Source organism: Myotis daubentonii, chromosome 8 (assembly GCF_963259705.1).
Source record: "Myotis daubentonii chromosome 8, mMyoDau2.1, whole genome shotgun sequence".
NCBI classification, from domain to species: domain Eukaryota; kingdom Metazoa; phylum Chordata; class Mammalia; order Chiroptera; family Vespertilionidae; genus Myotis; species Myotis daubentonii.
Genome location: NC_081847.1, coordinates 39,492,987 through 39,516,773, shown reverse-complemented (window position 1 = coordinate 39,516,773; position 23,787 = coordinate 39,492,987). Strand labels below are relative to the sequence as shown.

Sequence of the window (23,787 nt, the reverse complement as noted above, 5' to 3'; positions counted from 1 at the left end):
AAATAGCACCTTATTATAGTTCAATTTGCATTAAGAGTGAGGTTGAGTTTCATTTCATATGTTGAAAAGCCATTTGTGAGCAAAGACTTTTTAATGTCTGGCACTAGACTTAAATCGAGGAAATAATCTTCATAGCCGGTCTGCTTTTAGCATTGTGAATGCTGGGGCTTAACTCGTTGGGAATGCAATCCCCTAGGGTACATCATGGGCCTGGTTTGTGCCTGGGGATGAGACATTGAAGAAATGTCGTGATTGGGCCCTGCATATAGGAACCTCCAGATCGAAGGCTCTCATCTCCAGCATTTGCTCACTGCTCCTCCCAGTTGCCTGACCTGGCACCTCCACCTGCTGTTGCTCTGCTCTGTGCAGATGCTCCTTGATGGAGAGGAGATTAGCAAGTGCTAAAGGTTACCAGAGACTTCTTCCCTGCTGCCTGCACAAGGACAGTGAAAATTCAGGCTAAAGGCTTTTCTTAGTTGTTCTTTCACTCTTTACTAGTAAGTATTAAGAGCCTTTTTGGAATGAAGTCCCAGGGTTGAAATTTGAGTTGCTCTGGTTAAAGAAGGGCTAGAAACCCTGGGCCCACCCTGGTCAGCCTGCTATCTCGACCTCCCTGTTGTGACCCAGAGATATGTATGCAGAGCACAGTTTGAAAATCACTGGTTCAGTGATGCTTAAGGCTTATTCTCTGATGACACATCAGAAGTATGGAAACACCACTGAAGAAGGAAAAGCTGTAGAAAGAAACGGCAGCCTTTGGAAGCATTTTATGTCAGAAATACAGATGTGAGCCTGTATTCATTCGCAAGGCTCCATAGCGCCTGTCTTTTGCTAATGAGCGGTGACTCCTGTACTCAGAATTTTGTCACTTGTACATGTTCACCAATCTAGTGTATTTATTCATTCAGCATATATTTTCGAGTACCCATTCTATGCTGGGCACGTTGGGTTTCCATTTGTGATCAATGGGTCATAGAGTCTAATGGGAGATTCAGGTATTAACAGTACACACAAATAAATATAATTATAAATCACGATGAATTGATATGAAAGCAAAGAACATGGTGCTACATAAGACAACATAGAAGGGACCTAAGTTAGATTGCAGGGGTCAAGGGATGGTGTTTGTGGCCAAGTTGTATTTGTATCAAAACATGAAAAGTGAGTTGGCATGGGAGTGAAATATTCCAGACAGCAAGAACAGTATATTCAAAAGTCCTAAGATAGGAAAACACCTGGCACATTGGAGAACTGGAAGATGGTGCAGCAACTGGGAGTGGTTAGAAGATGAGGTTAGAGAGACAGGGTAGGGCCTGGATCATGCAGACCATGGCAAAGAGCTTATCCTATATAATAAAAGGCTAATATGCAAATTGTCCCCTCAACCGAGAGTTCAACACGGGGGCAGGACCGACTGGCCAACCTCCTGCATCCCCTCCCTACAGCCCCATCAGCCCCAATCAGGATGGGCCGGCTGGACCCCACCCATGCACGAATTCGTGCACCGGGCCTCTAGTCCTCCTTATAAGTATTAATGACTATTGTCGATGACCAAGGTGATCATTCTAACACTTTATTTACAGCCCAGTGGTTCCCGGACACAAGTGATCTTGGGCAACTCCAAGAACAAATTATAGGGGAGGAGGGAAGCCATTTGAGCCAAAGATCAACAACTCTTCAGGACAGACTTGAGAACATCACCACAGCCGAAGATATTGAACAGTTTTTGCTGAACTACCTCAAGGAAAAGGATGTGGCAGATGGCAATGTCTCAGAGTTTGATGAGGAAGGTAAGTATAATTTATTTGGGCTCAGCCGTTATTTTTCTGTTTGAAGCAGATTATTGTGAAAACAATGAAAGGTCATTATAGAAGGTTTGGAAGAAAAAAAAATCACTCATAACGCCACCATGCTAACGTAGGGTTTCTCACTTTTTGTGTAATCTTTTTCCATTCTTTTTTGTTGCAAACATATTTTTATATGGTTGCAGCCTGTTTAAATGCAGTATGCCCTTTTTGCATTTAGTTTTATAATAAGGAAGTCTCCATGTTGCTGTAGAATTTTAATATTTAATATTTTAATAGCTGCCACTAAGTATCCATTTCCCTGTGGGAAGTTTAGGTTGCTTCTAGCTTTTCACTCTAATAAATAGGGCTACAGCAGATGATTCTGGGCATGTGACCTTTTCCTTCCTTTTGCAAATTTCTTTGTAAATCCCAGAAGTGGGATTTCTGGGTCAAGGATATGAACATTATTTTATGCTTGCCAAATTGCCTTCCAGAAAGGTTGTATCAATTTACACCTTCCCTTCAGCAGTGCAGTATTAATACCGGTTTCACCACAACCTTGCCAACATTGGCTAGCACCAGTTTTACTTCTTGCTAAATTAAAATGGTTCTTGTTATTTTACTTTGCATTCTCTGATTAGTGGAAAGGTTGAACATCTTTCTCTATGCTTCTTTCCTGACAATTTCTTTTCTTTTACTTATAAATTGTCTATTTATATGCTTGTCCATTTATTTATTGGTGGGAGGAAGGTTCAATGTTTTTCTTACCAATTTATATGATAAAGAACGGAGTTTAGGCTAGCTGAAGCTCTGGCCTGTTGTTTTATTCACAAGCCCAATCTGGAGCTTCAGGTCACAAAAGGATTAATAAATTATTAGAATCTCCTCTGCAACTATAAAATGCCAAGTTATAATGAGCTTGGTGGTCTCAGAACTATCCTAAATCGAACTGAGTCCCAAATAGTTTGTTAGGGTGGAATCAAGCAGATTTGTTTCTTTTTTTGCGATTTCTACTCTGAGGCTCTGATGAACTGAAGCCAGCAACAAATTCCTACTAAATAACAGGGCAGCATCACAGGGCCCAAGTAATGATTTATGCAGGGTTGAGTCATTGGCTTCCCCAAGGACAGAGTTTTCTAATCAGAAATCTATCAGTTTTTCTTCTCAGTTTTGTTTCTTGAGCCAACCCAATCCTTCTTTTCCTGAACTGCACCCCTCGCTCAAACCTGAAGAAGGGGAGGCAGCTTGATCCCTCGTAATTTGGATTTGCCGTTCTTGTTTTAAATCCTAGCAGTGTCAGCGAATCCATTCTTTCATGATTAGGATCTTCTGGGTCTAGTTGATGTTCACTAGGAATACACTGAATGAATCAAACCTTCCTTCCAGTAACAGAAACATTCGCATCCCTCCAGTAACATTCTGCAATCGGTGAATTTCAAACAACAAAGCCTACTCTGGGAAGAAAAGCACAGCCTTATCGTCCTTATAATTATCATTCATCAAGGACACACCACACACTTGGCATTGTGAAGAATGTTTGGCTTAGTGCGGTTTGACATGCGTTTTTTGTTTTAACCACAATAAAGCACCGTGTGTTTCTGAGGTCCCTTTCTCCAAGAACTCCATGCATTGTACAGATGCATTTTCATTGATCTCTTCAGCATCTGTTAGAGACAGGTGTGGCCTCTACGATACGCTTCTGTTTTCCAGTAGAGGAAACTGAAATGGGGAAAAGTTAAGAGAGCCATGCTCAGCTTAATGGAGATGAGCACAGCTGGTCATGGGGGGGGGAGGCTGGAGGCTGTAAGTAAACAGGAAACTTTTTCAGGGTAGGGATTTTGACCTGGTTTTCAGGAAGCTCTTGAGTCTTTTTGTTGAGAAGATCATAGGATTTTAAAGGCTGGTGGCGAAGACAGACATATACCCGCTTTGGTCAAAGGATGAACCAAGAGGAAAGGACCGAAGGCCACCCAGGGAATGGTGCAGCCTAGGGGCTCCATATCAGAGCCTTGCTCTCTTAGGTTTTTACTGTAAATATTTACTTGTGGAAATTTAGAGAAGACCAGAGGTATAGGAAAAAGTAAAGCTCATCTATGATCTCATGACCCATCTCTGTTCATATTTTGTTGTACTTCCAACTTTATATAAAAATTTCTATAACAGTGCTCACAATGTGTGCAATTTTGTATCCTGCTTTTCTCTTTTTAACACAATGTTATTTCATAAGCACTTTCCTTTGTCTTTAAAGCCCTTGGTAAACACCAATTTTAGGGCCTTCATAACATGTTATTCTCTGGCTGTCCCAGGATTTATAAAGCCATTCTCCCTGCGTGGACATGGAGTATTTCCCCCGTTTTTAGCTGTTACAGTTAATGCTTTGGTGAATATCTTAACTCATATCTTGACCCAAATTTAACATGGTTTAAATTTGGGATTTAAATTAGGATCAGTTTCTAGACATTTTCCCTCCTAAGTCCTGTTCCTGATCTGAGAGATCAAGTTAAGTTGGGCATTGCTCATAAAAATACTGTCTTTTTCCAGAGGAGCAGTCAGACCCTCCCAAAGTGGACGAGAATGACACCGGTCCCCATGTGGAGCCTCCACTGCCACTGCAGATCCAAATAGCCACAGACGTGATGGAGCGCTGCATCCACTTGTTGTCAGATAAAAACCTGAAAATCCGCTTGAAGGTCAGTGTGCAGCCCTTTCCTGCATTCACTAAAGCCTGGTGTGGTTGGCAGCGACTGTAGGGATGAGCAAGTAGCTGCCCTTATCTCCTGGTCCATGTGTGGTGGCCAAGAGAAGCCATCAAGAGGAATGTATCTGTGGGATGAGATTCTTAGCTTTCTGTATCGGCTCAGATGCCAAAAGGAGCTGAGTCCCCTTTGTGGAATTAAAAACCACAAAGTTTTGGAGAGTCATTGAATTTCCAAGGGGAAGAAAGGCTTATGCTTTGGAAAAGATGTCATTTTCTGAGCCGACTTCATGAAAGATGTAGGTTTCAGAACTTTAAAGTAATGGTCATTCTTCCAAGCCTGACACTAGCCCTTATCTCTATTCTGTTTCTATTTTCATCCCAGGAAAAACACCAACCCTGTTCTTAATCTTACATCTTCCTTTGCTGGCAGCTTCCCAGGCAGCGTCTCGTCAGCAAGGACTTAAACTGTGCGGTTGTGACTCCAACAACAGCACAGTGGGGTGCAGAGGGGTGGGCACTGGGGACAGAGCTTTCAGAGTCATTTGAGGGAAGATCTCAATATCTAAAGGAAAACAGCACAGCCTGGCCCACTCCTCCCCACCCACCGCAGGAGTGAGAAGCAGCTGCCTCAATGAATTACTGGGAGTGATGAGAGCACGTTGCCCTGCGCAGGGGTGTGGGCTGGGAAACCCTGCTCCACAGATTCCCTCAAACCTCGGCCTCCGCGTTTTGTGGAATTTGTGGAGTCTTCCCAGAGGCACTTCCTAGCATACATCTGTTGTTCTGTTCAGGAGGCGCTTTTCCAGTGTCCGCTGCATGCAAGGCGTTGTCTGCTTGATCCAGCCATCTTCCCCTTCCGGGAGACATTGTAGCAGTTGTGTACACACCATAGTTACTCAGAGCATCAACACTGGAGTCAGGACTACAGACCTGAGTTCAAATCCTGCGTCTGCCTCTTACTAGCCATGTGACCTTGAATAATTAATTCACCTTTTTCAACTTCTTCATCTGTAAAATGGAGATGGTGGTGCCTACCTCACTAGGTTATTGATTATAAATACAAAACAGCATCCTGTATGACATACACACTCATTCACTCATTTATTCACTGAGTGCTTATTGAGGACTGTGATAGGTCAGGCAGGGAATGTATAGAAGGAAATGAAGCAGATATGGTCCCTGTCTTCATGGAATTTCCTGCCTCTTGTGGGGAAAGAGGCGATATATAGACACACACTTAGAGGTTGAGGAAATGCTGTAAAGGTAATAAGCAGGTTCTATGATAGAAAACAGTAATTCGCCCATCTAGTAAACATGTATTGGGAACCTACTCTACCAAACCCTGTTGAGTAAGGCAGACCTTATATTCGGATTTAGGCCAGGTTGTCAGGAAGGTGGTAATATTTAAACTGAGACTTAAAAGTTTGAAAGGAGCCAACCATGTAAAGGGGCAAAGGCAGAGAGAAGCACATTCCAGGCAGAGGAGGAAATGTGTCTTTGAATCAATGAAGTATATGACATAACTTGCCCAGTTAATAACAGAACTCAAGTTCAAAGCCAGTCGGTGACACCAGCGCCTTTTCCACTGTGTGCTCTGCTCTCTGCTGTGGACTGAGGTTTCTCCTATTCCAGGGCCTCTTTTGTTCCTTGTTTCTGTTCCAGCCTCAGTGTAACCAGAACACAGTAGGCATTTAATACAAGGTTTACTGCTTAACATTAAGTTGACAGGCTTCCCTCTGTCTTTCTGACTCAGACATGCACCCTCACCCGATTGTGGAGGCAGCCCCGCCCTGTGGGCTGACCACTCCCCTGGGACTGAAGCCGACCACCTGCTTTCAGTGAGCTGGGAGAGATAAGAGATCAGGAAAGTGAAAAATGCGATTTACATCTAGGCTCCCCCAAACCTTTCTTCTAAGATTGACTGTATCTCCGCTGCCTGCTTGACCTCTCCATTAGGAATAACAGACCTTGATCTCACCTCACCTCTCGATTTCACTCCTCACTGTTCCTATCTCATTAAGCTGCACTTGCATCTCTTCAGTTGCTAAGTCTGAACCCAAACAGCTCTTCGATCCCTCTCCTCATCTCCCCAGTATTGGGTCTTCCAGCAATTTAAACCATTCATCTCCAAAACAGATAAGTTTGCAGCCACAATTACATGGCCACCTCACTTTCCTCCTCTCATGACATGTGCCATGGTTCCTCACGGGCCTTCTTACTTCTCTCTCCCACTTCAAGTCCCTTCTCAACCCAGCAGCCAGAATGACCTTTTTAAAACATGAATTGTATCATGCCCCTTTCCTGCTTAAGGCATTCTGATGGCTCCCCACTGCCCTTAGTACAAAATGAAAAATTCTTAACATGACACCTGTGTCATTAATAGGTTATCCATCCCCATCTTACCCGTCCTCTTGTGCTCCGCCCTGCGCTGCCTCAGCTCCTACGCACCGCAGGCTCCCCCACCTCAGGGTCTCCCTCGTCACTATTTCCGGTTCTAGGAACACTGGTGCGCTCTGTGCACGTGACTAACTGCTACTCATCCTGTGTGTCTCCTTTTACGAGTTTGTGCCTCACACTTGTCGCAGTTGGTGATCACCCTTTACTTGGGTGTTATCTTTCTGCAGTGGACCAAGGCCCCACGAAGGCATACGTGTTTTGTCCCTGAGTGTCCCCACCCAGTACCTAGCCATGCTTGGCATATTATTAGGACTCAGTAAATATTTATCCAATTAATGAGTTCTAATCTAAATGTTATTCTTTTAAAATGGGGACTTGATCGCCCTGGTTTCAAGCCTGTCCTCCCTCCTGAAGCCATGCCCTCTTTCCTTCCAGGTCCTGGATGTGCTGGATCTGTGTGTGGTCGTTCTGCAGTCCCACCGGAACCAGCTCCTCCCTTTGGCTCACCGGGCCTGGCCCCCGCTCGTACGCCGACTCACAAACGATGACCCGCTGGCAGTGCTCAGAGCCTTCAAGGTACTACCCTGGTGGCCCCCTGTTGTCGTGGGGACAGAGGGGAGTAAGCACAGAGCTCACCAGTGTCTTTTGGGATTGGTTCTCTTTGTATCTGATTGCAGTGTAATATCCCTGGAAGAAAACATAAAGAAACCAGAAAAGCACAAAGAAGAAAATAAAAGTCAGTTTCCTTCTGAATTTGAAGCAGGAGGAACTAGTGGATGATAGGGCCACCAATATTTATTGAGCACCTACTGTGTGTCATAGAGTGTGCTTGGTACTTGCCCATATATGAGCTCATCTCCTTATAACAACCTTGTAATGTAGATATTATCATCCCCATGTTTGACAGAGGAGGAAACAAGCTCAGAGAAGCTAAGAAATTTTCTCAAGATCACACAGCTAGTAAGTGCTAGAACCCAAACCTTTGAGTTCACGCCCATGTTCTTTGCACTGCACAAGAGTCAAGATGAAGGGATCTAGTTCTAGTAATGGGCATCCTCTGCCAGCCGAGTGACTTTGGCAAAGCCAGTGACCACCCATTTTCAGGTTGGGCTTAGGAACACCTGTCCCATCTTCCTCATAGTGCTATTGTCAAGGATAAAATGGGCTGCTGGGTGAAATGCTTTGAAAAATTTAAAGCCCTACATATATGTAAGGTATTGTTCTCCCTGACTTAGTTTGACTTGCATAAGCTCACATATTTTAGCTGATTTATGTATATTCTTTCTTGTTCTAAAAAGCACTTAAGGCAACCTACAGAGATACATTTACCATGGCAAGGTAATATAAATTAGAGGTAGGTGAGCAAGACAAGGGATATAAAAATGAAGCCAGGAACACAACTAAGATACTTGGCAAAGGTAATTTGGTTTTCTGTAAGATGCTTTAGCATATGCCAGATCAAACACAAGCCTACATTTAAAACATATAAAATTGCTAATATTTTTTTCAAAAATAAAATACGAAATGACGTGTGTGTGTGGAGAGAGAGAGAGCAAGAGAAAGCAAGGGGCGGGGAGAGCTTGCTAATCTGATTCAGGCGTGCTGCTTTCCTTTATGACAATTAATAGGTTATCTGAAATGACAGCAAGGGTAGAAAAATGAAAAAACATAAAGACCTGTGTGCTGTAACAGAGGCTGCTTTTCCACTGCCAGACACGCCAGTGACACCCGAGGTCTGTCAGGCCTTGTGCAGCCCAGCCGAGGGACCTGAAATAGCGCCTTATTCTCTGCAAAGTCGGCAAACACTCTCTGTGCTGGTTATGCCTTGCTTACCAATTTTTAAAGAAATGCCTGTTATCCTGTATACTCCGTCTTGTGCAGCAGGGCAAAACGTTTCAATATGTTCTGCTAGGGAAAGTTTAAAATGAGACATGCAGAGAAACTGCCTGTTGTGAAAGATGGAATGAGGGTGATGTACATAAGAGGTTATGCTGTGGAACAGAAGGAACTCCAACTCAGCTCTGACCTCTGGGACTCTGACCTCACTCGCCAGAGGACCCTCAGCCAGCCACTGCCCTCCTGATGCCCACACAGGGCAGCCGCTAGCCTCGGTGTTTGTATTTGTTCAGCCGATTACAGTTGAAGACACAAGTCTTTTCTCCAGAGATGTTAGGAAGATTCAAGGGATGATGTATGGTAACGGCCTTCTTTTTTCTTTCTTCTTTTTCTTTTTTTAACAAAAGAGGGAGGAAAATCAAGGGATTAATCATATTCATCCAACCCAAGATTCCTATAAAATACCCTCTGTGTAATCTGTATTTATGAATACAAGCAGCCCTACCTTGGGAGCAGAGACCTCTGAATTCGTAACTGTCAGAATCACAAACCATGGGCAAGGAATTAACAGCAGTAATTCCTTCCCTCCAAGCATAGACCTAGATGAAATTGAGAGAGCACTCTTTAGCTCTCTTGCTGCCCTGGCGATGTTCAGACACCAGCTTGGGGGCTGTTTCTGCAGGTTTTGCGTACCCTGGGAGGCAAGTGTGGTGATTTTCTCCGAAGCCGGTTCTGCAAAGATGTCCTACCAAAGCTGGCTGGCTCCTTAGTCGCCCAGGCTCCTGTCAGTGCCAGGGCTGGACCGGTTTACGCCCACACACTGGCCTTCAAGTTGCAGCTGGCCGTTTTGCAGGGCCTGGGCCCTCTCTGCGAGAGACTAGACCTAGGTAGGTACCAGCCAGGCTCACCTGGACACACTGCATTCTGTCCCACACCCACCCTTGCACTGTCCACGTGACCATACTCCCCTCCTCTCCCTTCATGTGTACATGCTTCGATCTCACTTTGACCTCATTTATCCACTTACTCTGATGTTGTTTTCCGTTTGTGAGGTAAAGAGCCCATGTCCTCTTGGCCCGCTTTCCCAGTTTCCCCAGACAGCAGTTGGTTACTGCTTGTCCCAGATGAAGTCCGAGGGCCAGCACTTGTTTTGTTTTTCCTCTCTGCAGGTGAGGGTGACCTGAATAAAGTGGCTGATGCCTGCCTGATTTACCTCAGCGCCAAACAGCCCGTGAAATTACAAGAGGCTGCCAGGAGGTACGTCTGCTTGATCATCCGCATCTCTTTACGTTTGTCCTAAATTATATATGATTTGCTAATGGCAAGCAGAGTGGAGGCATCTCTGCGCTTTCCTCTTCTGTCTGCTTGTAGGTGAAGGTGATTTCTTCAGCTGTGCCACCTCTAGAGATGGTATTTTTACTAGACGCATTCCTCTCTGCAAGTAACCTTTACCTCTGCTGCAGCGTCAGCGCCAGTGCTGCAGGGTGGAGAGCAGGAAGGTGGTGTGCTGGAGGGGCAGAGCTCTCCGGGCTGGAGGGAGATCTGCTTCTAGGCCTGCTTGTCTGATCAGGTGACCCTGGCACCTCTCTGGGCCTCAGCTCCCTCATCTACAAAGTGAAAGGATGGGTTACTGATCTGGCATAATTTGACTCCAGGGCGCATCTTAATGGGCATCAGGTGTCATAAATCCTCACAAATTATACGCAAAATTGGGTGTGTGCAAGCAGACATGTACCAGTCTTTCTCTAGATCAGTGGTTCTCAACCTTGGCTGCACATTAGAATCACTGGGAATCTTTTTAAAATCCTGATTTCTGGGCCTCATCCTCCGGAAATTCTGTTTCTTTGTTATGGGGTGGGGCCACAACATTAGTAACAAAGAAACAGAATTTCCGGAGGATGAGGCCCAGAAACCAGGATTTTAAAAAGATTCCCAGTGATTCTACTGTGCAGCCAAGGGTGAGAACCACTGCTCCAGATGGTGTCCTTACTGTTGGAGTCTGTGAACCAAGACATGTTAAGAGCCACTGGGTTAATGGCTTAAAAGGCCTTTCCCAACTCTGAAATTGCGTGACTCTCATTTCCAAAAGTTTTGCTTCCTTGAGAATAGCTGTGCCACCTCTGATGGAGGAAGCTATTTCTGGTTCCTGGAGTCCTAAAGGGTTTTTCTCAAAAGCTAAAACTCTGAGCACAGCAGTGTTCCCCAGACTTGGGATCCAAAATGCACTCTGGCCCCCTTTCTCCAGCTTTCCTCTCAGCTGGGAGCAGCCTGCGCCCTGGGACTGCCATCCCCGGGATGCCAGCTGCTGGGGCAAAAGCTGGCTGTGTGGCCTGGCACACTGTCCCTGCAGCTCCATGTGCTGGGGCAAAGAAACTGCCCCGCCCACTCCCAGGGCTCCTGGAATCCTGTCCCTGGTCTTCCTGGGTGGGGTAGGAGTAGTCTCGGTCCCCGGGGGGCTGAAGGCCGCTCTGACTGTGAAATGGGAAAGCCTACTTGCTCCCTTACAAACCTTGCACTCCCTGGGAGTGATGGAAAGACCTTTTTGAATTGATTTATTGTCCTTTGCAATTTTTTGCTCATGATTTCTCCAGTTCCCTTTTTTCTTTCTGTCTCTTTCCCATCACATCCCCTAGGGCCAGCATCAGTCATGCTTTCTCCAGCACAGGGTGCATCCTAGCCAGCTTCTCATCCCCAGTCATTCTGTTCCTTAAAGAACCGACGTAGGGTGAAAATGGTCCTCCCCTGGGCAGTGTCCCTGACGCTGACGTGCTATGATTTAGAGTACAGTTCAAGAAGGTAACGGAGTAAATGCTTTTGTGTGCCTGTTACAACCAAGAGTTACAAAGATCTGATTTTCACAGCCCCTGTCCCATTCTCCTTTTCCTACACCCATCCATACTAGACCCATCAAACAAACTAATATTCACAATTCATTATCTTTCCGTTTTCCTTTTTTTCTTTTTTGCCATGAAAACCAGTTAAACCCAGAATTGGGCCTTGCTGCATCTGGAGTTGGTGTTCAAGGTGCCTGGGAGGAGGGGAATGCAGCCAGACCACTGGCGTGCAGAGCCTTTGTTTGCTCCTTGGCGCTCATTCTTTTCGGGGTTGAGTCAGATGACCTCCCTCTGGCCATGCTGGGCAGGGAGGAAGTGCAGGGTTGATTGCTTCACAAATACATCATCTGCACACTTATTTTGAAGTCGGGAGAAAATGTCAGTGTGGCCTCGATCCGGAGCTGATTTGGCATCCTGATTCAAAAATTAATAAGCTCTCTAACGGGAGAGGAAGCCTGAGACAATGGGAAGCTTGGTTGCTTTGTGAGCTCATTACCATATGGTGAGGGAGGTGGGCGGGCCGATTAGCACTGAAACAGCCCTAGCTACAGGGACTGAGGAACAAGGTCGGCAAATGGCCGCACCATCCATCCATTCTTTGTCCTTATTCTTCTTTCCTTCACACCCCACATCCATTCGAAAGTGAAAGCCTGTCTACCGAACTTACAGAATCCCCTTTCAAACTGTCGGCTTCTCTTTACCTCCCAGCCTCCAGGTCAGGCCAGGCCACCCTCATCTCTTACCTGAAAGACTGTAGAAGCCTCCCCGGCCCCCTGCTTCCCCCGCGCCTCCCCACACAGCCGTCAGGGACGCCCCCGCCCACTCATGGGAGAAGAGAAGGCTGTTGTGCTGGGTGCCAGGGCCCAGTGGGGAGCCCTGTAGCCAGAGGGTGCAAACCAGTCTCCACTCGGTGCTCAGAACCAGTGTAGCCAGAGCTGTCAGAAGCCCGCTCCCTCAGGGGCAGTGAGTTTCTGCACCGGGCAGGTGACCCGCTTGCTTTGGAAGTAGCCGCTGTGTCTGTCTGGCAGGGCTGGTGAAGAACCTGTGAGGGGCGGCTGCTCTGAAAGGAGGTGGGTCTGCGTGGGACTGTCGGGACCTCTGAGGAGCAGCCTCCTTGGAGTGGAAATGGAGGCAAACTCGGCAGCTCCATAAAAATTCCTCTTTGTGTGCATTACTCTTGGGTTTTTCCTTCCTTCTGTTTGCTTTTCCGGGCTCCAAAGAATGACCAAGCCTGTGTTTGCTTTTTTAATTTGTCGTATTAAATATAGCCTTTGTGGCAGGCTTTTACACCAGGCTGTAAATTCTAGAAATGGAAATTGATCAGGGGGTGGTTGATATAACCAAGGCTGTAAATGCTAAGAACGGAGATGCCATTCCAGTTTAATGCTTTTATCTAGCGAATGCGCCTTGTGAGGAGGGGCATAAATCTTGCAACTTGGGAGAGGGAAGGGGATAGAGGGCAGGGTATAGCCTTGCTGTCTGTTACCACCAGGTGTCACTGTTAACTGGCTGTGCAAGAAAAATACCAGCTCCCCCAAAGTACATCTAGTTAAATAACTTCAATGGATGACAAATGAGGAAATCATGCTTGGGGTGGGGAGGAGGGGTCAGCATACCACAAGCTGTAAATAAGGCAGCGTCCCTGAGGGTAAGCATTGGATTGCAGAATAACTGGTCATATCAGTCGCGCCACCTTCTCAACCTGGGCATAGGCTAACTTAGCTGATTTAAATTCCCAAGTGGCCCGGAAGCCTCTGAGTTATCTCCCAGCATGCAGTGGGCCTCCACAGTGCAGTGCCTTTCTGGCCATAGAGCGTTTCCTTCCCAAACATGAAAGGAATTTGAGATGTGAGCACATACCCCAGATTTCTGTGTTTTTCCTTCAAGCCAGTACATGCTCTCAGCCTGGTTCAATTCAGCTCCGTTAAAACCATACTCCCTGGGCCCCTCTGAGCAGCCTCTGGGGCTCCCTGTCTTTTGCAGTGGGGTCTTAAATCATCTCATGCAGCGGTTCTCAGCCTGTGGGCCGCAACCCCTTTGGCCGTCGAACGACCCTTTCACAGGGGTCGCCTAAGACCATCTTGCATATCAGATATTTACACTACGATTCATAACAGTAGCAACATTACAGTTATGAAGTAGCAACGAAAATAATTTTATGGTTGGGTCACAACATGAGGAACTGTATTTAAAGGGCCAGAAGGTTGAGAACCACTGAATGAGTCGTCCACCTCAGGGCTATAAGGAATAAACAGGGCAGTACCTATTTTTAAAAGATAAAGTTCATGCCCAACAAGACTCATGATGAAGGAACAATGCTTTTAGGCCACTTGGTCTTCACCCCAATCCCACCTCTACCAGTGGGGATGCAAGGTGCTAGCAAGTAGTGACCAGCTGATCACCCTCTGGTTGTGCAGGGTAGTGGGGGTGCCCTCAGAGCATCCTCTGCCTGGCCATTGTATATGAGGGCAAAGGGCACCAGGCTTGGAGGTGGAGAAATCTCAGTTCAAATCTTACTGGCTCTGTGACCTTGAGCAAATGACTTAGTTGCCTTTCCCCTCATTTACTTCCTCTATAAACTTGGGGTGGTGGTAACCTTTCTCCTAGAGTCACTGTGGAGATGAATTGCATGAATATGGGAGGGAGTCCGCCCAGCATTCATTCATTCTCCTGATTAGCTGAGTTGTTGCTGTGTCAGGCACTATTCTAGGCACTGAAAATGGCAGGGAGCAAGAGAGAGGCAGCCCTGCCCTACGGTGCTTATGTTTCAGGCATATATTTATGTGTGTATACACACCTTTGTGGGAAATATATCTATAAATTTTCCAAATATAAGATGGATGATGTATATACACACAGGCATATACACTTGGCCATGCTATTTTTTGTTGCTTCATCTTGACTGAAATCGGAACCAGTTTTCGACTCGGAATGATCTTTTTCATGTTAATTGTGCCGCCTCTCCCTACCGCCCATTTTTTGAGAAATCTGGACCAGATTTGAAGGTTCATTTACTGACTGACTTCCCCACTTTCTTTCTAGCAGTAGGATTCAGCCCATCAAAGAACCAGCCGGTGCCTTCAAACTCTGGACGAACAGACTGGCACAGGCTCGTTCATTTCATCCCTGTCAGAGCCCCAGTGCCGCTCTCTACGCACACCTGGGCCTATTATATTTGAACGGATCAGGAGCCACGGAGGTGATCCGTTAGTTCAGCTGAGCTTGAAATTAGTAGCTCATCCCCGTAAATGGTGTGGGCAGTGTGCTTGAGCTTGGGCTGCAGAGCCGCTTCCCCCTTGGGCTGCACCCAGCATGGAAAGGCGGGCGCTCCTAATATTTTTCCTTTCGACATTTGATTAATAGTTGACAAATCCAGACCCAAGTAGTTAGCTTTCCCATTATCCATCTTTTGACAGGCATTGTTGCTTTTCTTTTCCAGGCTCATTGTTCTAAAAATACACTCAGATCTGAAGCTGTTCGCTGTGCACATATAGGCATGATTTCCTGGTGTCAGAGATAAGAGACATCTGCCATGCAGATGACAAACAAAGCGGGTTGCTGGGTTTCAGATCTGAAGGCAGGGACCTCTGTGCTACTTAAATCAGATGCTACCCGCCCTTTCCCTGCTTCCTCGGCGTTGCCATGTGATTGATAGTCTGCCAGGGCTGACCATTTCACCACCCAGTGGGAAAGGCAGACCTGGGCTGTGCATGTGCATGTGCATGTACGTGTACGTACCGTGCTGGGTCAAGAACAAGGGTGTTCTTGGTGCTCCTGGTAGCTGGACCGCCTGCACAAGGTGGACTTCGGGTAGCACAAGGTGTGGCAGACCACGGGTAGCCATGTCATCACTGCAGGGCCTGCAGTCTGTCCTGAACACCTGAGAGTGAATGTGATGATCTCAGGACCTAGTAAAGCAGTCAGGAAAATGGCCTCGATTGTCTCATGACATGTGTGTTTCTTAAAAAGCTTTTGGGGGGTGAGCCAGGTACTGTGTTGAGAGTTGAAAGATTTCAAAGATGAATACCAAGTTGGAGTTGGTCTCACCTTGCTGCTCAGTTGCAATGTAACCTTGGGCAAGTTAATTTACTTCTCAAAGTCTGTTTCCTCATCGACAAAACTAGAATAAGCACATCTATTATTATCCACCTCATACAGTTACTACAAGGATTCGGTAAAGTCATATAGATTATTCTTTAGCACAAAACATCAGCACAGAGTGAAAAGTCAATAAGTAGTAGTTATCATTACTTAAACTTCCTCCTTATTCCCAAAGAAATCTAGGACATCTTACAAATTAAGTGTATGCAACAAGAAAAATAGGAAGTGAACAGATTTCTTAAAAGGAAAAGAGGGTGGAATCAGGGTTGAGGTTCATATAGAAAATGCAGGCTTGGAGCTCTGTACCCCTTAGTAGAGATGAGCCTTCAGTGTGGCTCTGAGCTTCCTACCAGACAGAGCAAAGAGGGAACTGCGTCTGTTGTGCAGTTCTGATCATTACTGGAATAAGAAGAGAAAGCTTTTCAGAAAGAAGCATAGCTCTCCTTGGTACTGAACCCTAAGAAAATTTCTCCCTAGGTCGTCTTAGAGCAGCACTGAGTGTTGTTGTGACTAATATCCCTAACACCCTTGCAGTAAATACAATACATTTCCTAGAGCTGTTTCTTACGACAGCCATCAGCGGAGGCCGCTGGCTTAGTGCCAGAGCGTGGGTTCCGGGGAAGCAGTTCAGGGGGAAGGGGGGCAAGTAGGTAGGCTGCCACGGAGATGTCTTTATCTTCAAGGGTACGAATCTTCCAGGGAGGAACAGGAAACTCTGCATGTGGCCTGAGAGTGCAGCCAGCCGGGGCCAAGGCCCAAGCCAGCGGCCTCTGTGCTTGGCACAGGGCCACTTAGAGAAATCTCTGCCTAGCAGCATTGTGGTTGTTGTGGGATCTAGGCCTGCGGGAGGCCTGGGGGTAGGAGGGCTGACCAGATGGAAGGGTCTGCTTTTAAATCCTGCCCCAGTGGGATTTAAAACCCTTCTAGGTTCTGTTTTATTTTTGAGTTGCCTGTGACAGATTGGTCCTCTCAGTGCCGTATCTTTTTAAATATGCACAGAGCAGTGGAGTCATTCCACTGCATTTATGATACTTTGTCTTGTGGTACTTTAGGGGCACGATTAGCATCATAAGCTTCTACTGGTATTTATGCTTTTAAATCCTGTCCCCGTTGCACTTAAATATTTTTAATATCAGTCTTGCTATGAGTATGTGGGTTAGAATTAGATTGATAGATGAATGGTCTCAAACAGGATATAGTTAAATCTAACGAGAATATATAGCTGGAAAGGTAACTGGTAGTACATATTTATTTAGAAAGTAAATTGTTGCTTCAAGTCATAATCCTCCATTTTCAGCATTTGGAAACAAAAAAAGACCTCCATTCAGGGGAAGATAGCTAAATTGAATAGCAAGAAAGGACAGGCTTGAAATACTGGTTAACCAATGAACCAAGACCCACTAGAGTAAATTACCGAGTATGGAAACATCAGCCCACTGCTCACTGGCTAGGACATGTCGACACCCTGAGCATCCATTTGTTTCAAAGGAAGCACGCAGCCTCATGCGCAGCATCATGTATGGAGTCACAGGACAAGAAATGGCCAGAGGTGGCGGCTGTTCTGCCAGAGAAGGAATAACACCAGAGCTGAAACTTTGTGAATCGGCTTGCTTTCCAACAAGTGAGTTGATTTTCCGATTGCATTCAGTCGCCCCATGTAGAGACAGCCTGTACATGTTCCTAAGGAGATGCCCCCGAAGAACGGCTGGAGAAGCCCTAAATTAATAAATAAATAAACAAACAGATCACAAAGCCCCAAGTTCTTTACCACTGGCATTTACACAGGCAGCTCATGGGAGCATTTTATACATCTAGAGAGAGACAAGCAGCAGCAGATCCCTCAAGCAAGTAATTGACAGAGAAAGAATAGCCTGTCACCCAGGAGAGCTGGAAGCTCTGAATTTCGGTTACAGTTTATTTAGCTTACGGGGCCGTGATTGGCTGGTGGTTTTCTAGAGCTCCCTGTGAGCAGATGTTGTCTAGACTGAGAGGGTGAGGACACACTCTGTGCTGTTTGCATCTGCAACAGAGGAGTTTCTTTTCGGTTTGGCCACATTTGGGGGGAAGGGGCTGTGACGCAGCGCCCATGCTGTGGACTGTTGGAGCTAGGGGGGCCTTCGAACTCATCTGATGCCCCCGCCCCTCTTTACAGAGAAGAAAGAAACTCCCCCGTTCCCCTCCATCCTGGCTGCAGCCCACGTGTGACTGCCAGCATGGCCCTCTCCACGTCGCACCGTGGCCTCTGTGATTAGTCTGCCCTCCTCAGTCAGGGAGCCTGAGGCCAGAGTCTTTTTGTCCATCCACCCATCTTCGTATCGCACACGCCTGGCACAGCGCCTGGCCGGACACCGGTGCTAGGACACAGTTGGTAAACCATGAAGAGATGGGACCCAAACTCAGCCGACCAGATCCGGGGAGCACATTTCCTACCCCCCGAGGCCACCTCAGCCCTAGCTTTGTCATCCCAAACACCCTGATATTGATCATACAGGAATGAGCTGCTTCTGTTGGTTCGGCGTCTAGAGTTTATTAGGTACTTACGGAGAGCCGTCAGCTGCAGATAGGGCTGAAATGCAGGGAAATGGCTGCCTGCATGAAGTGAAATTCAATAAAACCGCATTTTAAGTGAAAAATCAGTATAAACACCAGGCTTCTTTGCCATGGAAACAGAGGTTGCTTAGAAACTGCCTAACAGCGAGTTCTAAATTTTTTAAAGTCAAGTTATCATTTAAGCTACACGGCCCTACAGGTTATTGAGAGATAATCACTCGCCTCAGGACACTGGGGGGCACGAGGCACAGCTCAGCGCCTCCCCAAACTCTGGGGACCAGATAATCTCTTGATAACTGTGCTCCCCGGAGCCACCGATTTGGGCCCGGGGGAAAGAGAAAGGAATTTTTGTTCAGAAGTTAGATCGTATACATATATATTTTTTAAAAGTGTTTCTCTTTGGGATTGAAACAAAGATGGAGCTGGCCTTTGGCATGTTCAGCAGCCACCTCTGCCGTGTCTCAAGATGGACGGGGAACATTTTCCTGGCAGTGGCTGCAATCAGTTCAAAGCAGAGGTCCTGTCTTTGTCTTCTGGCTGTTGATTGTGCAGAAAGGGCTTTTGAGGTCTTCAGCTTTCTGCTCTCCACTCTCCAGGGGGCCCAGGATGGGCAGGGACTGGGCCCAGGACCAAGTGGTAGCAGAGTTTGGAGCAAGGCTGGGCCATGAGCACTCAAACACGATCTCCTGGGTCTCAGGCTCAGCTCCCAGGAGCTTAAAATGAACGAGAATCCAGGTTCAGAATTTGTCGGTGTTTAGAGTTCAGCGGGTTGCATACCTTTTGCCAAGCAAGAGCACAGCTATGCAACCAGGCCTGGTTGCACAGCACGGCCTTTGCTCCTGACGTCAGGCCTGCTAACGACAGAGAATATTGCATTCATTTCTTCCTTAAAATTGAAGGCAAAATTATAATCCACTTGGCTGAGAATTGGGACCCCCACCAACCAAGTCAGTGTGAAGGACGTTATGAGTGAAACAAAAGACAGATGTTTTGCCCTTTTCCGAGTGTCTGAGAAGTTTCCATGGCATGGCAGTGAACTGGGGTTGGTAGCGATAATTATTCCTGAGGCACACGCACCCTTTCTCTGGAAGGAACAGTGTTTTCATTATACACTTCAAAGTGTTTTCCTGCACCTCATCTCCTTAGAGCCTTTGAACAAACCCGTGAGAAGGGTGGGACAGGTGCGATCATCTTCCGTCAGAGAAAGAAGAAACAGGTTTATGGAGGCAAAATAATTTGCTCTGAGCCCCAGAGGTGGGAGAAGGAACCTCGTTGCTGCCTGTCACTCTGCAGACTCGCCTTTAAGCGCTAAGAGATGAGACCCAAAATCATTCTTCCAAGAGTTTGGCTCTTGCTTAATAAAAAGGTGAACTCTGTACACATTTTTGCTTTGCCTCCCAGTTAACATTTTATTTAGAGATCTCACCGGGCAAAGAGAGTGGCTTTTCCTTTCCTGCCAGCGAAGGCGATATTCGCATTTAGCACATTTAAAAGGACTCGGAAAATGAACATTGCAGCGTTTCCGTGCCGTGTAAATCGGAGCAGAGCTGTGACTGAACTGAGCCGTGGTGACACTTTGCTGGGTGTTGCCCAGATCAAAATATTCCTTGGAGCTGCGAGTGTGCTGTGCTGCAGCGTGAGAGATTGTTCCAGTCCTTGGAAGGGAAAAAAAAATCAAGTGAAACCATTTGCATTCTAACCGTCTTTGGCACCAGGGAAAACTGTCAACTGTGTCACGTGTAAATAGAAATCTGCTTCCCATTTTTGGTGTGTTTTTTCATAATTTCCCTTGCCACTCTGATTATTAAAGATACTTGTTTTTAAACAAAAATTGTCTTCCACGCAGGCCCCATCTCCTTTCTGCAGTGAAGTGGAAACGATGAATTGGAATATTCTAATCACTTCTCCGGCATCTACTGCTGAGGTTACAAACGCAAGATTATCCTAAGTAAAGAAAACTTAGATTGTTTAGGCACAAAACAGGCCAGAACATTTTCAGAGTGCCCCCTCCACCTGTCTCCTTTGCCTCCTTAGCATATGAATATTAAACCCTAGGAAGAAAGCAAAAGTGCACAGGCTTTTCAGATTAACCTAATTAAAAACCAGAATTTAACTCCGTTTAGCAAGCATTTAAACTCCTATTTGATGCCCAGCTGTAAGGGAGAGGTTCCTAGGAATGGTGGCTAAGAATGAAAAGGGTCCATCAAATAGACCCCATCCACTCCACCCGTCGGCAGAGAAGGGCCACCGTGAGGCCCTGTGTGGGCTGGAGCTGTGCTCTGTGGCCTGGGCCTCTGCAGAGCCTGAGGGAATGCAGCCCCATTCTTAGACGTGAGGAGACCGAGGCCGAGACAAGGTGAATAATCTTCCACAGCCACTTGGCTAGTGGTGTCTACGGCCACGTGAATCCTGCTGAAGCTCTCTCGTCCTTCCTTGGTGCTGAGCAGTGGCCTCTCCTTTACGGAAACCTCCTATACAGCGGAAACCTTCCAGAAACAGACGGCACTTCAGTCATCGGGGTGCAAGCCAGGAAGTCCTCATTCACCGTGAGGACCTGTTCAGGCAGTGCTGGCTGCGTTCACCAGGTGTCTGGGGCGCAGAGTGAGCCAAGCAGACATGCTCCCTGCCCCCATTGTGAAGAAGGGAGATGGCCCGTAGATGAGCACTTGATAAGTGCTGGGAAGGGTGTCCTGTAAAACAATAAACAGCTAAGGGGTGACCACCCAGACACAATGGTCCTCTCTGAGCAGGTGATGTGTGAGCTGAGGGGCAGGTGGCCGAGAGAGCTGCCCAGCTAGAGAAGGGCTCATCCTTCCTGGGGTGGAAAAGCCAGACCCTGGATCACTGAGTCAGCGGGTGAGGTTTACATTGGACTGCCCAGTGCAGTGGCCCTGGGCACATGACTGAATGGGATATGAGCAGGTAGGAGAAAGGGGTTGTGATACCTTTTCAGACCTGGTGGGCCTCTGGTGTCACCTGGTCCAGGCTTTTCAGCTGTCTGTGTGTGCGTGGGACACCAGTACCCTGCCTCTGCCAAAGGTCATGGGACAGGGCTCAGCGGTCCTATCCCAGGAGAAGATCTGATCCCTATAGGCTTGTCCAGCCCACCAAGAATCCATGGCTCTCTGAGGCCAGAAAGGGCCGGCTACAGGGCTCAGCAGTGAGCTGGGGGCCGGAGTGAGGGCCTGCAGACTCGGAAGCTGAGGGCTTGCCCAGGCTCCCCAGGCAGGACTGGGAGCCCTGCCCTGGGGCTGGTCCTGTGAGCGAGTAGAGCCTGGCGTGAGGGTGGGCCTGTCCATTTTCTTCCTTCTGAAAAGTCCTCCTTTGCATGTCAGAACTTAACCAATTTCTTTGCCAAGATCTTGTCTGATGTCAATATTGTTCTGCTCAGACTAATTACTTTTCTTCTGTATGTCAAGGGATAGGAAACTCTTTACCTCTGTTTCTGTTAGACTTTGAGACTGGCATCCATGTGGCCCTGTCTTATGAATGAGGTCGTTTGTCCTGCTATTCAGGTGATTTGCTGTTTTGTCAGTTTTTTCTCAAATAGCCAGGAAGTGGCCTCTTGGTAGAACACCAGCAGGTTCCCTCCCTGTGCCCCAGCCACCATTCCCCTCACTGCTGTCCCTCTCTCCACAGGGTTTTCTTCCACTTGATGAAGGTCGACCCAGACTGCACCTGGTTCCTCCTGAACGAACTTTACTGCCCTGAGCAGCTCCTACCCCCCCATCCTGCCCTCCACCCTGTGCAGCTGCGGGGGGCCACGGGGCAGCAGAACCCGTACACGGCCAACGTGCTCCTCCTGCTGCGGGAGCTGCAGTGAGCGCCCCCCTGCCTGCGATGGGGTGACCCCGCCCTGGCCGGAGGCCATGGCAGCCGCAGAGAAGACAGCAAGGTGGATTAGACAGCCGATCGATTTATAAATTGATCGATCACACAACTGCTTAGAAATTGGATTGAACGAAAGTAGCTGACTGTTACTTATATTTCATACCTGCTGTTTTCAGATGACATTGTCTGGCAGCTCTTAAGGGCTTAACTCCTTAGCTTACGCTGTCCAAGACCCCAGCTGCCTCACAGACCGCCCCCCCCCCACACACACACACACACAGACACACACACACAGAGACACACACCGGCGAGCTGACAGACACGTGGGCAGAGGCCTGCACTGCGTGCTGTATTGTGTGTCCTCTGAGTGTCTGAGGACCAGGAGGAGGGATCACTCACCAGGGGTCTTCAGAACACAGCCCCGTGTCACAGACACACACCCTCACCTCGAATAATGAGATGGAACTAACTCACTGCACCTAACCTGTTCTTTGGAAGAAAATGAAGTAAAGACACTTGTTGGATGAAAAGTATGATCAAGAGCTCACTTTGAAGTTTTCTATTTAAATTGGGTGATTTTTTAAAAATGGGTGAATGTTCTTGAATGGATAATCCAGAGCCATGGCATAAAAATCCAAGCAGCACAAAATGGGACAGTGAAAAGTCATCTCCCATTCCCCAGTCATCTGGTTTTTCTCCCCAAAAGCAAACGCTCATGACTTTTTAAAAAATATATATATATTATTGATTTTTTTTTTGTTTACAGAGAGGAAGGGAGAGGGATAGAGTTAGAAATATCGATGAGAGAGAAACATCGATCAGCTGCCTCCTGCACATCCCCTACTACCCGCACATCCCCTACTGGGGATATGCCCACAACCAAGGTACATGCCCTTGACCAGAATCGAACCTGGGACCCTTGAGTCACCAGGCCAACGCTCCATCCACTGAGCCAAACTGGTTAGGGCGACTTTTTTTTTTTTTTAAAGTAGGAGATTAATTATTTTAACCTTTGATTGTGGATACTAGTATACTGATGCCCCGGGTACCCATAACGCAGCTGCCCCCGTGGCCAGCCTCGCTTCAGCGCTCCCCGCCCATTTACCTCCCATCCCACCGGCTCCTGGGTTATTTTCAAGCCAATCCCAGATGTCGTATCCAAGCCTTTTCTTAAACATGTAATCACATAGCATTATCACACCTACCAAAATTAACAGTGGTCCTTTAGTGTATCCAGTGTTCAATTTCCCAGTGTGAGGGAATCGGGATCCACATCAGGTGTGTACGCTGCTGTTATTAAAATGTCCCTTAATGCACTGCTCTTCATTCATAGATTCCCCTCCACCTCTTCCGTTCCTTGGAGGTTTGATGGTGAGGAAACAGGGTCCTCCAGCCCCAGCATCCCCAGTCTGGGTTTACTGTTGCGTCCTGTAGGGGGCAGGGCACAGGCTCCTCCTGCACCTGTATTCCCTGTGAGTGAAGCACAGCAGCGGGCCGGATCAGGTTTGGGTTTTTGTTTTTGCTATTTGGCACCTCTCCCTCAGAGGTGGTGGGATTCACTTCCATCCGGTGGCATATGATGTCTGATCTCTTCCTGTGACATTAGCAGCCCGTGGTGATCCTCGCCTGGGTCCCCGCATTCTTTAGGGATTGCACAGTCCGCCCACCACAGCTTGCTTTTAGGGAGTGCTTGTGTAAGGGAACCTTCCCTTCCTCCACCAGCCGTAACCTTGAGGGAGTTTCTGTAAAAAAG

At 47.2% G+C, this 23,787-nt stretch overlaps 1 protein-coding gene across 1 annotated transcript in view; it reads left to right on the top strand.

Annotated features, from left to right (window-relative positions):
* Positions 1-23,261, top strand: part of TTI1 (TELO2 interacting protein 1) — a 52,650-nt gene extending 29,389 nt beyond the window's left edge. The window contains exons 3-8 of the mRNA XM_059706119.1: positions 1,584-1,790; positions 4,329-4,477; positions 7,318-7,458; positions 9,401-9,605; positions 9,888-9,975; positions 21,843-23,261. Coding sequence (XP_059562102.1) covers positions 1,584-1,790; positions 4,329-4,477; positions 7,318-7,458; positions 9,401-9,605; positions 9,888-9,975; positions 21,843-22,026 — 974 coding nt within the window. The 3' untranslated portion in view covers positions 22,027-23,261. The remainder of the gene's footprint in view (positions 1-1,583; positions 1,791-4,328; positions 4,478-7,317; positions 7,459-9,400; positions 9,606-9,887; positions 9,976-21,842) is intronic.
* The last annotated feature ends 526 nt before the right edge of the window (positions 23,262-23,787 follow it).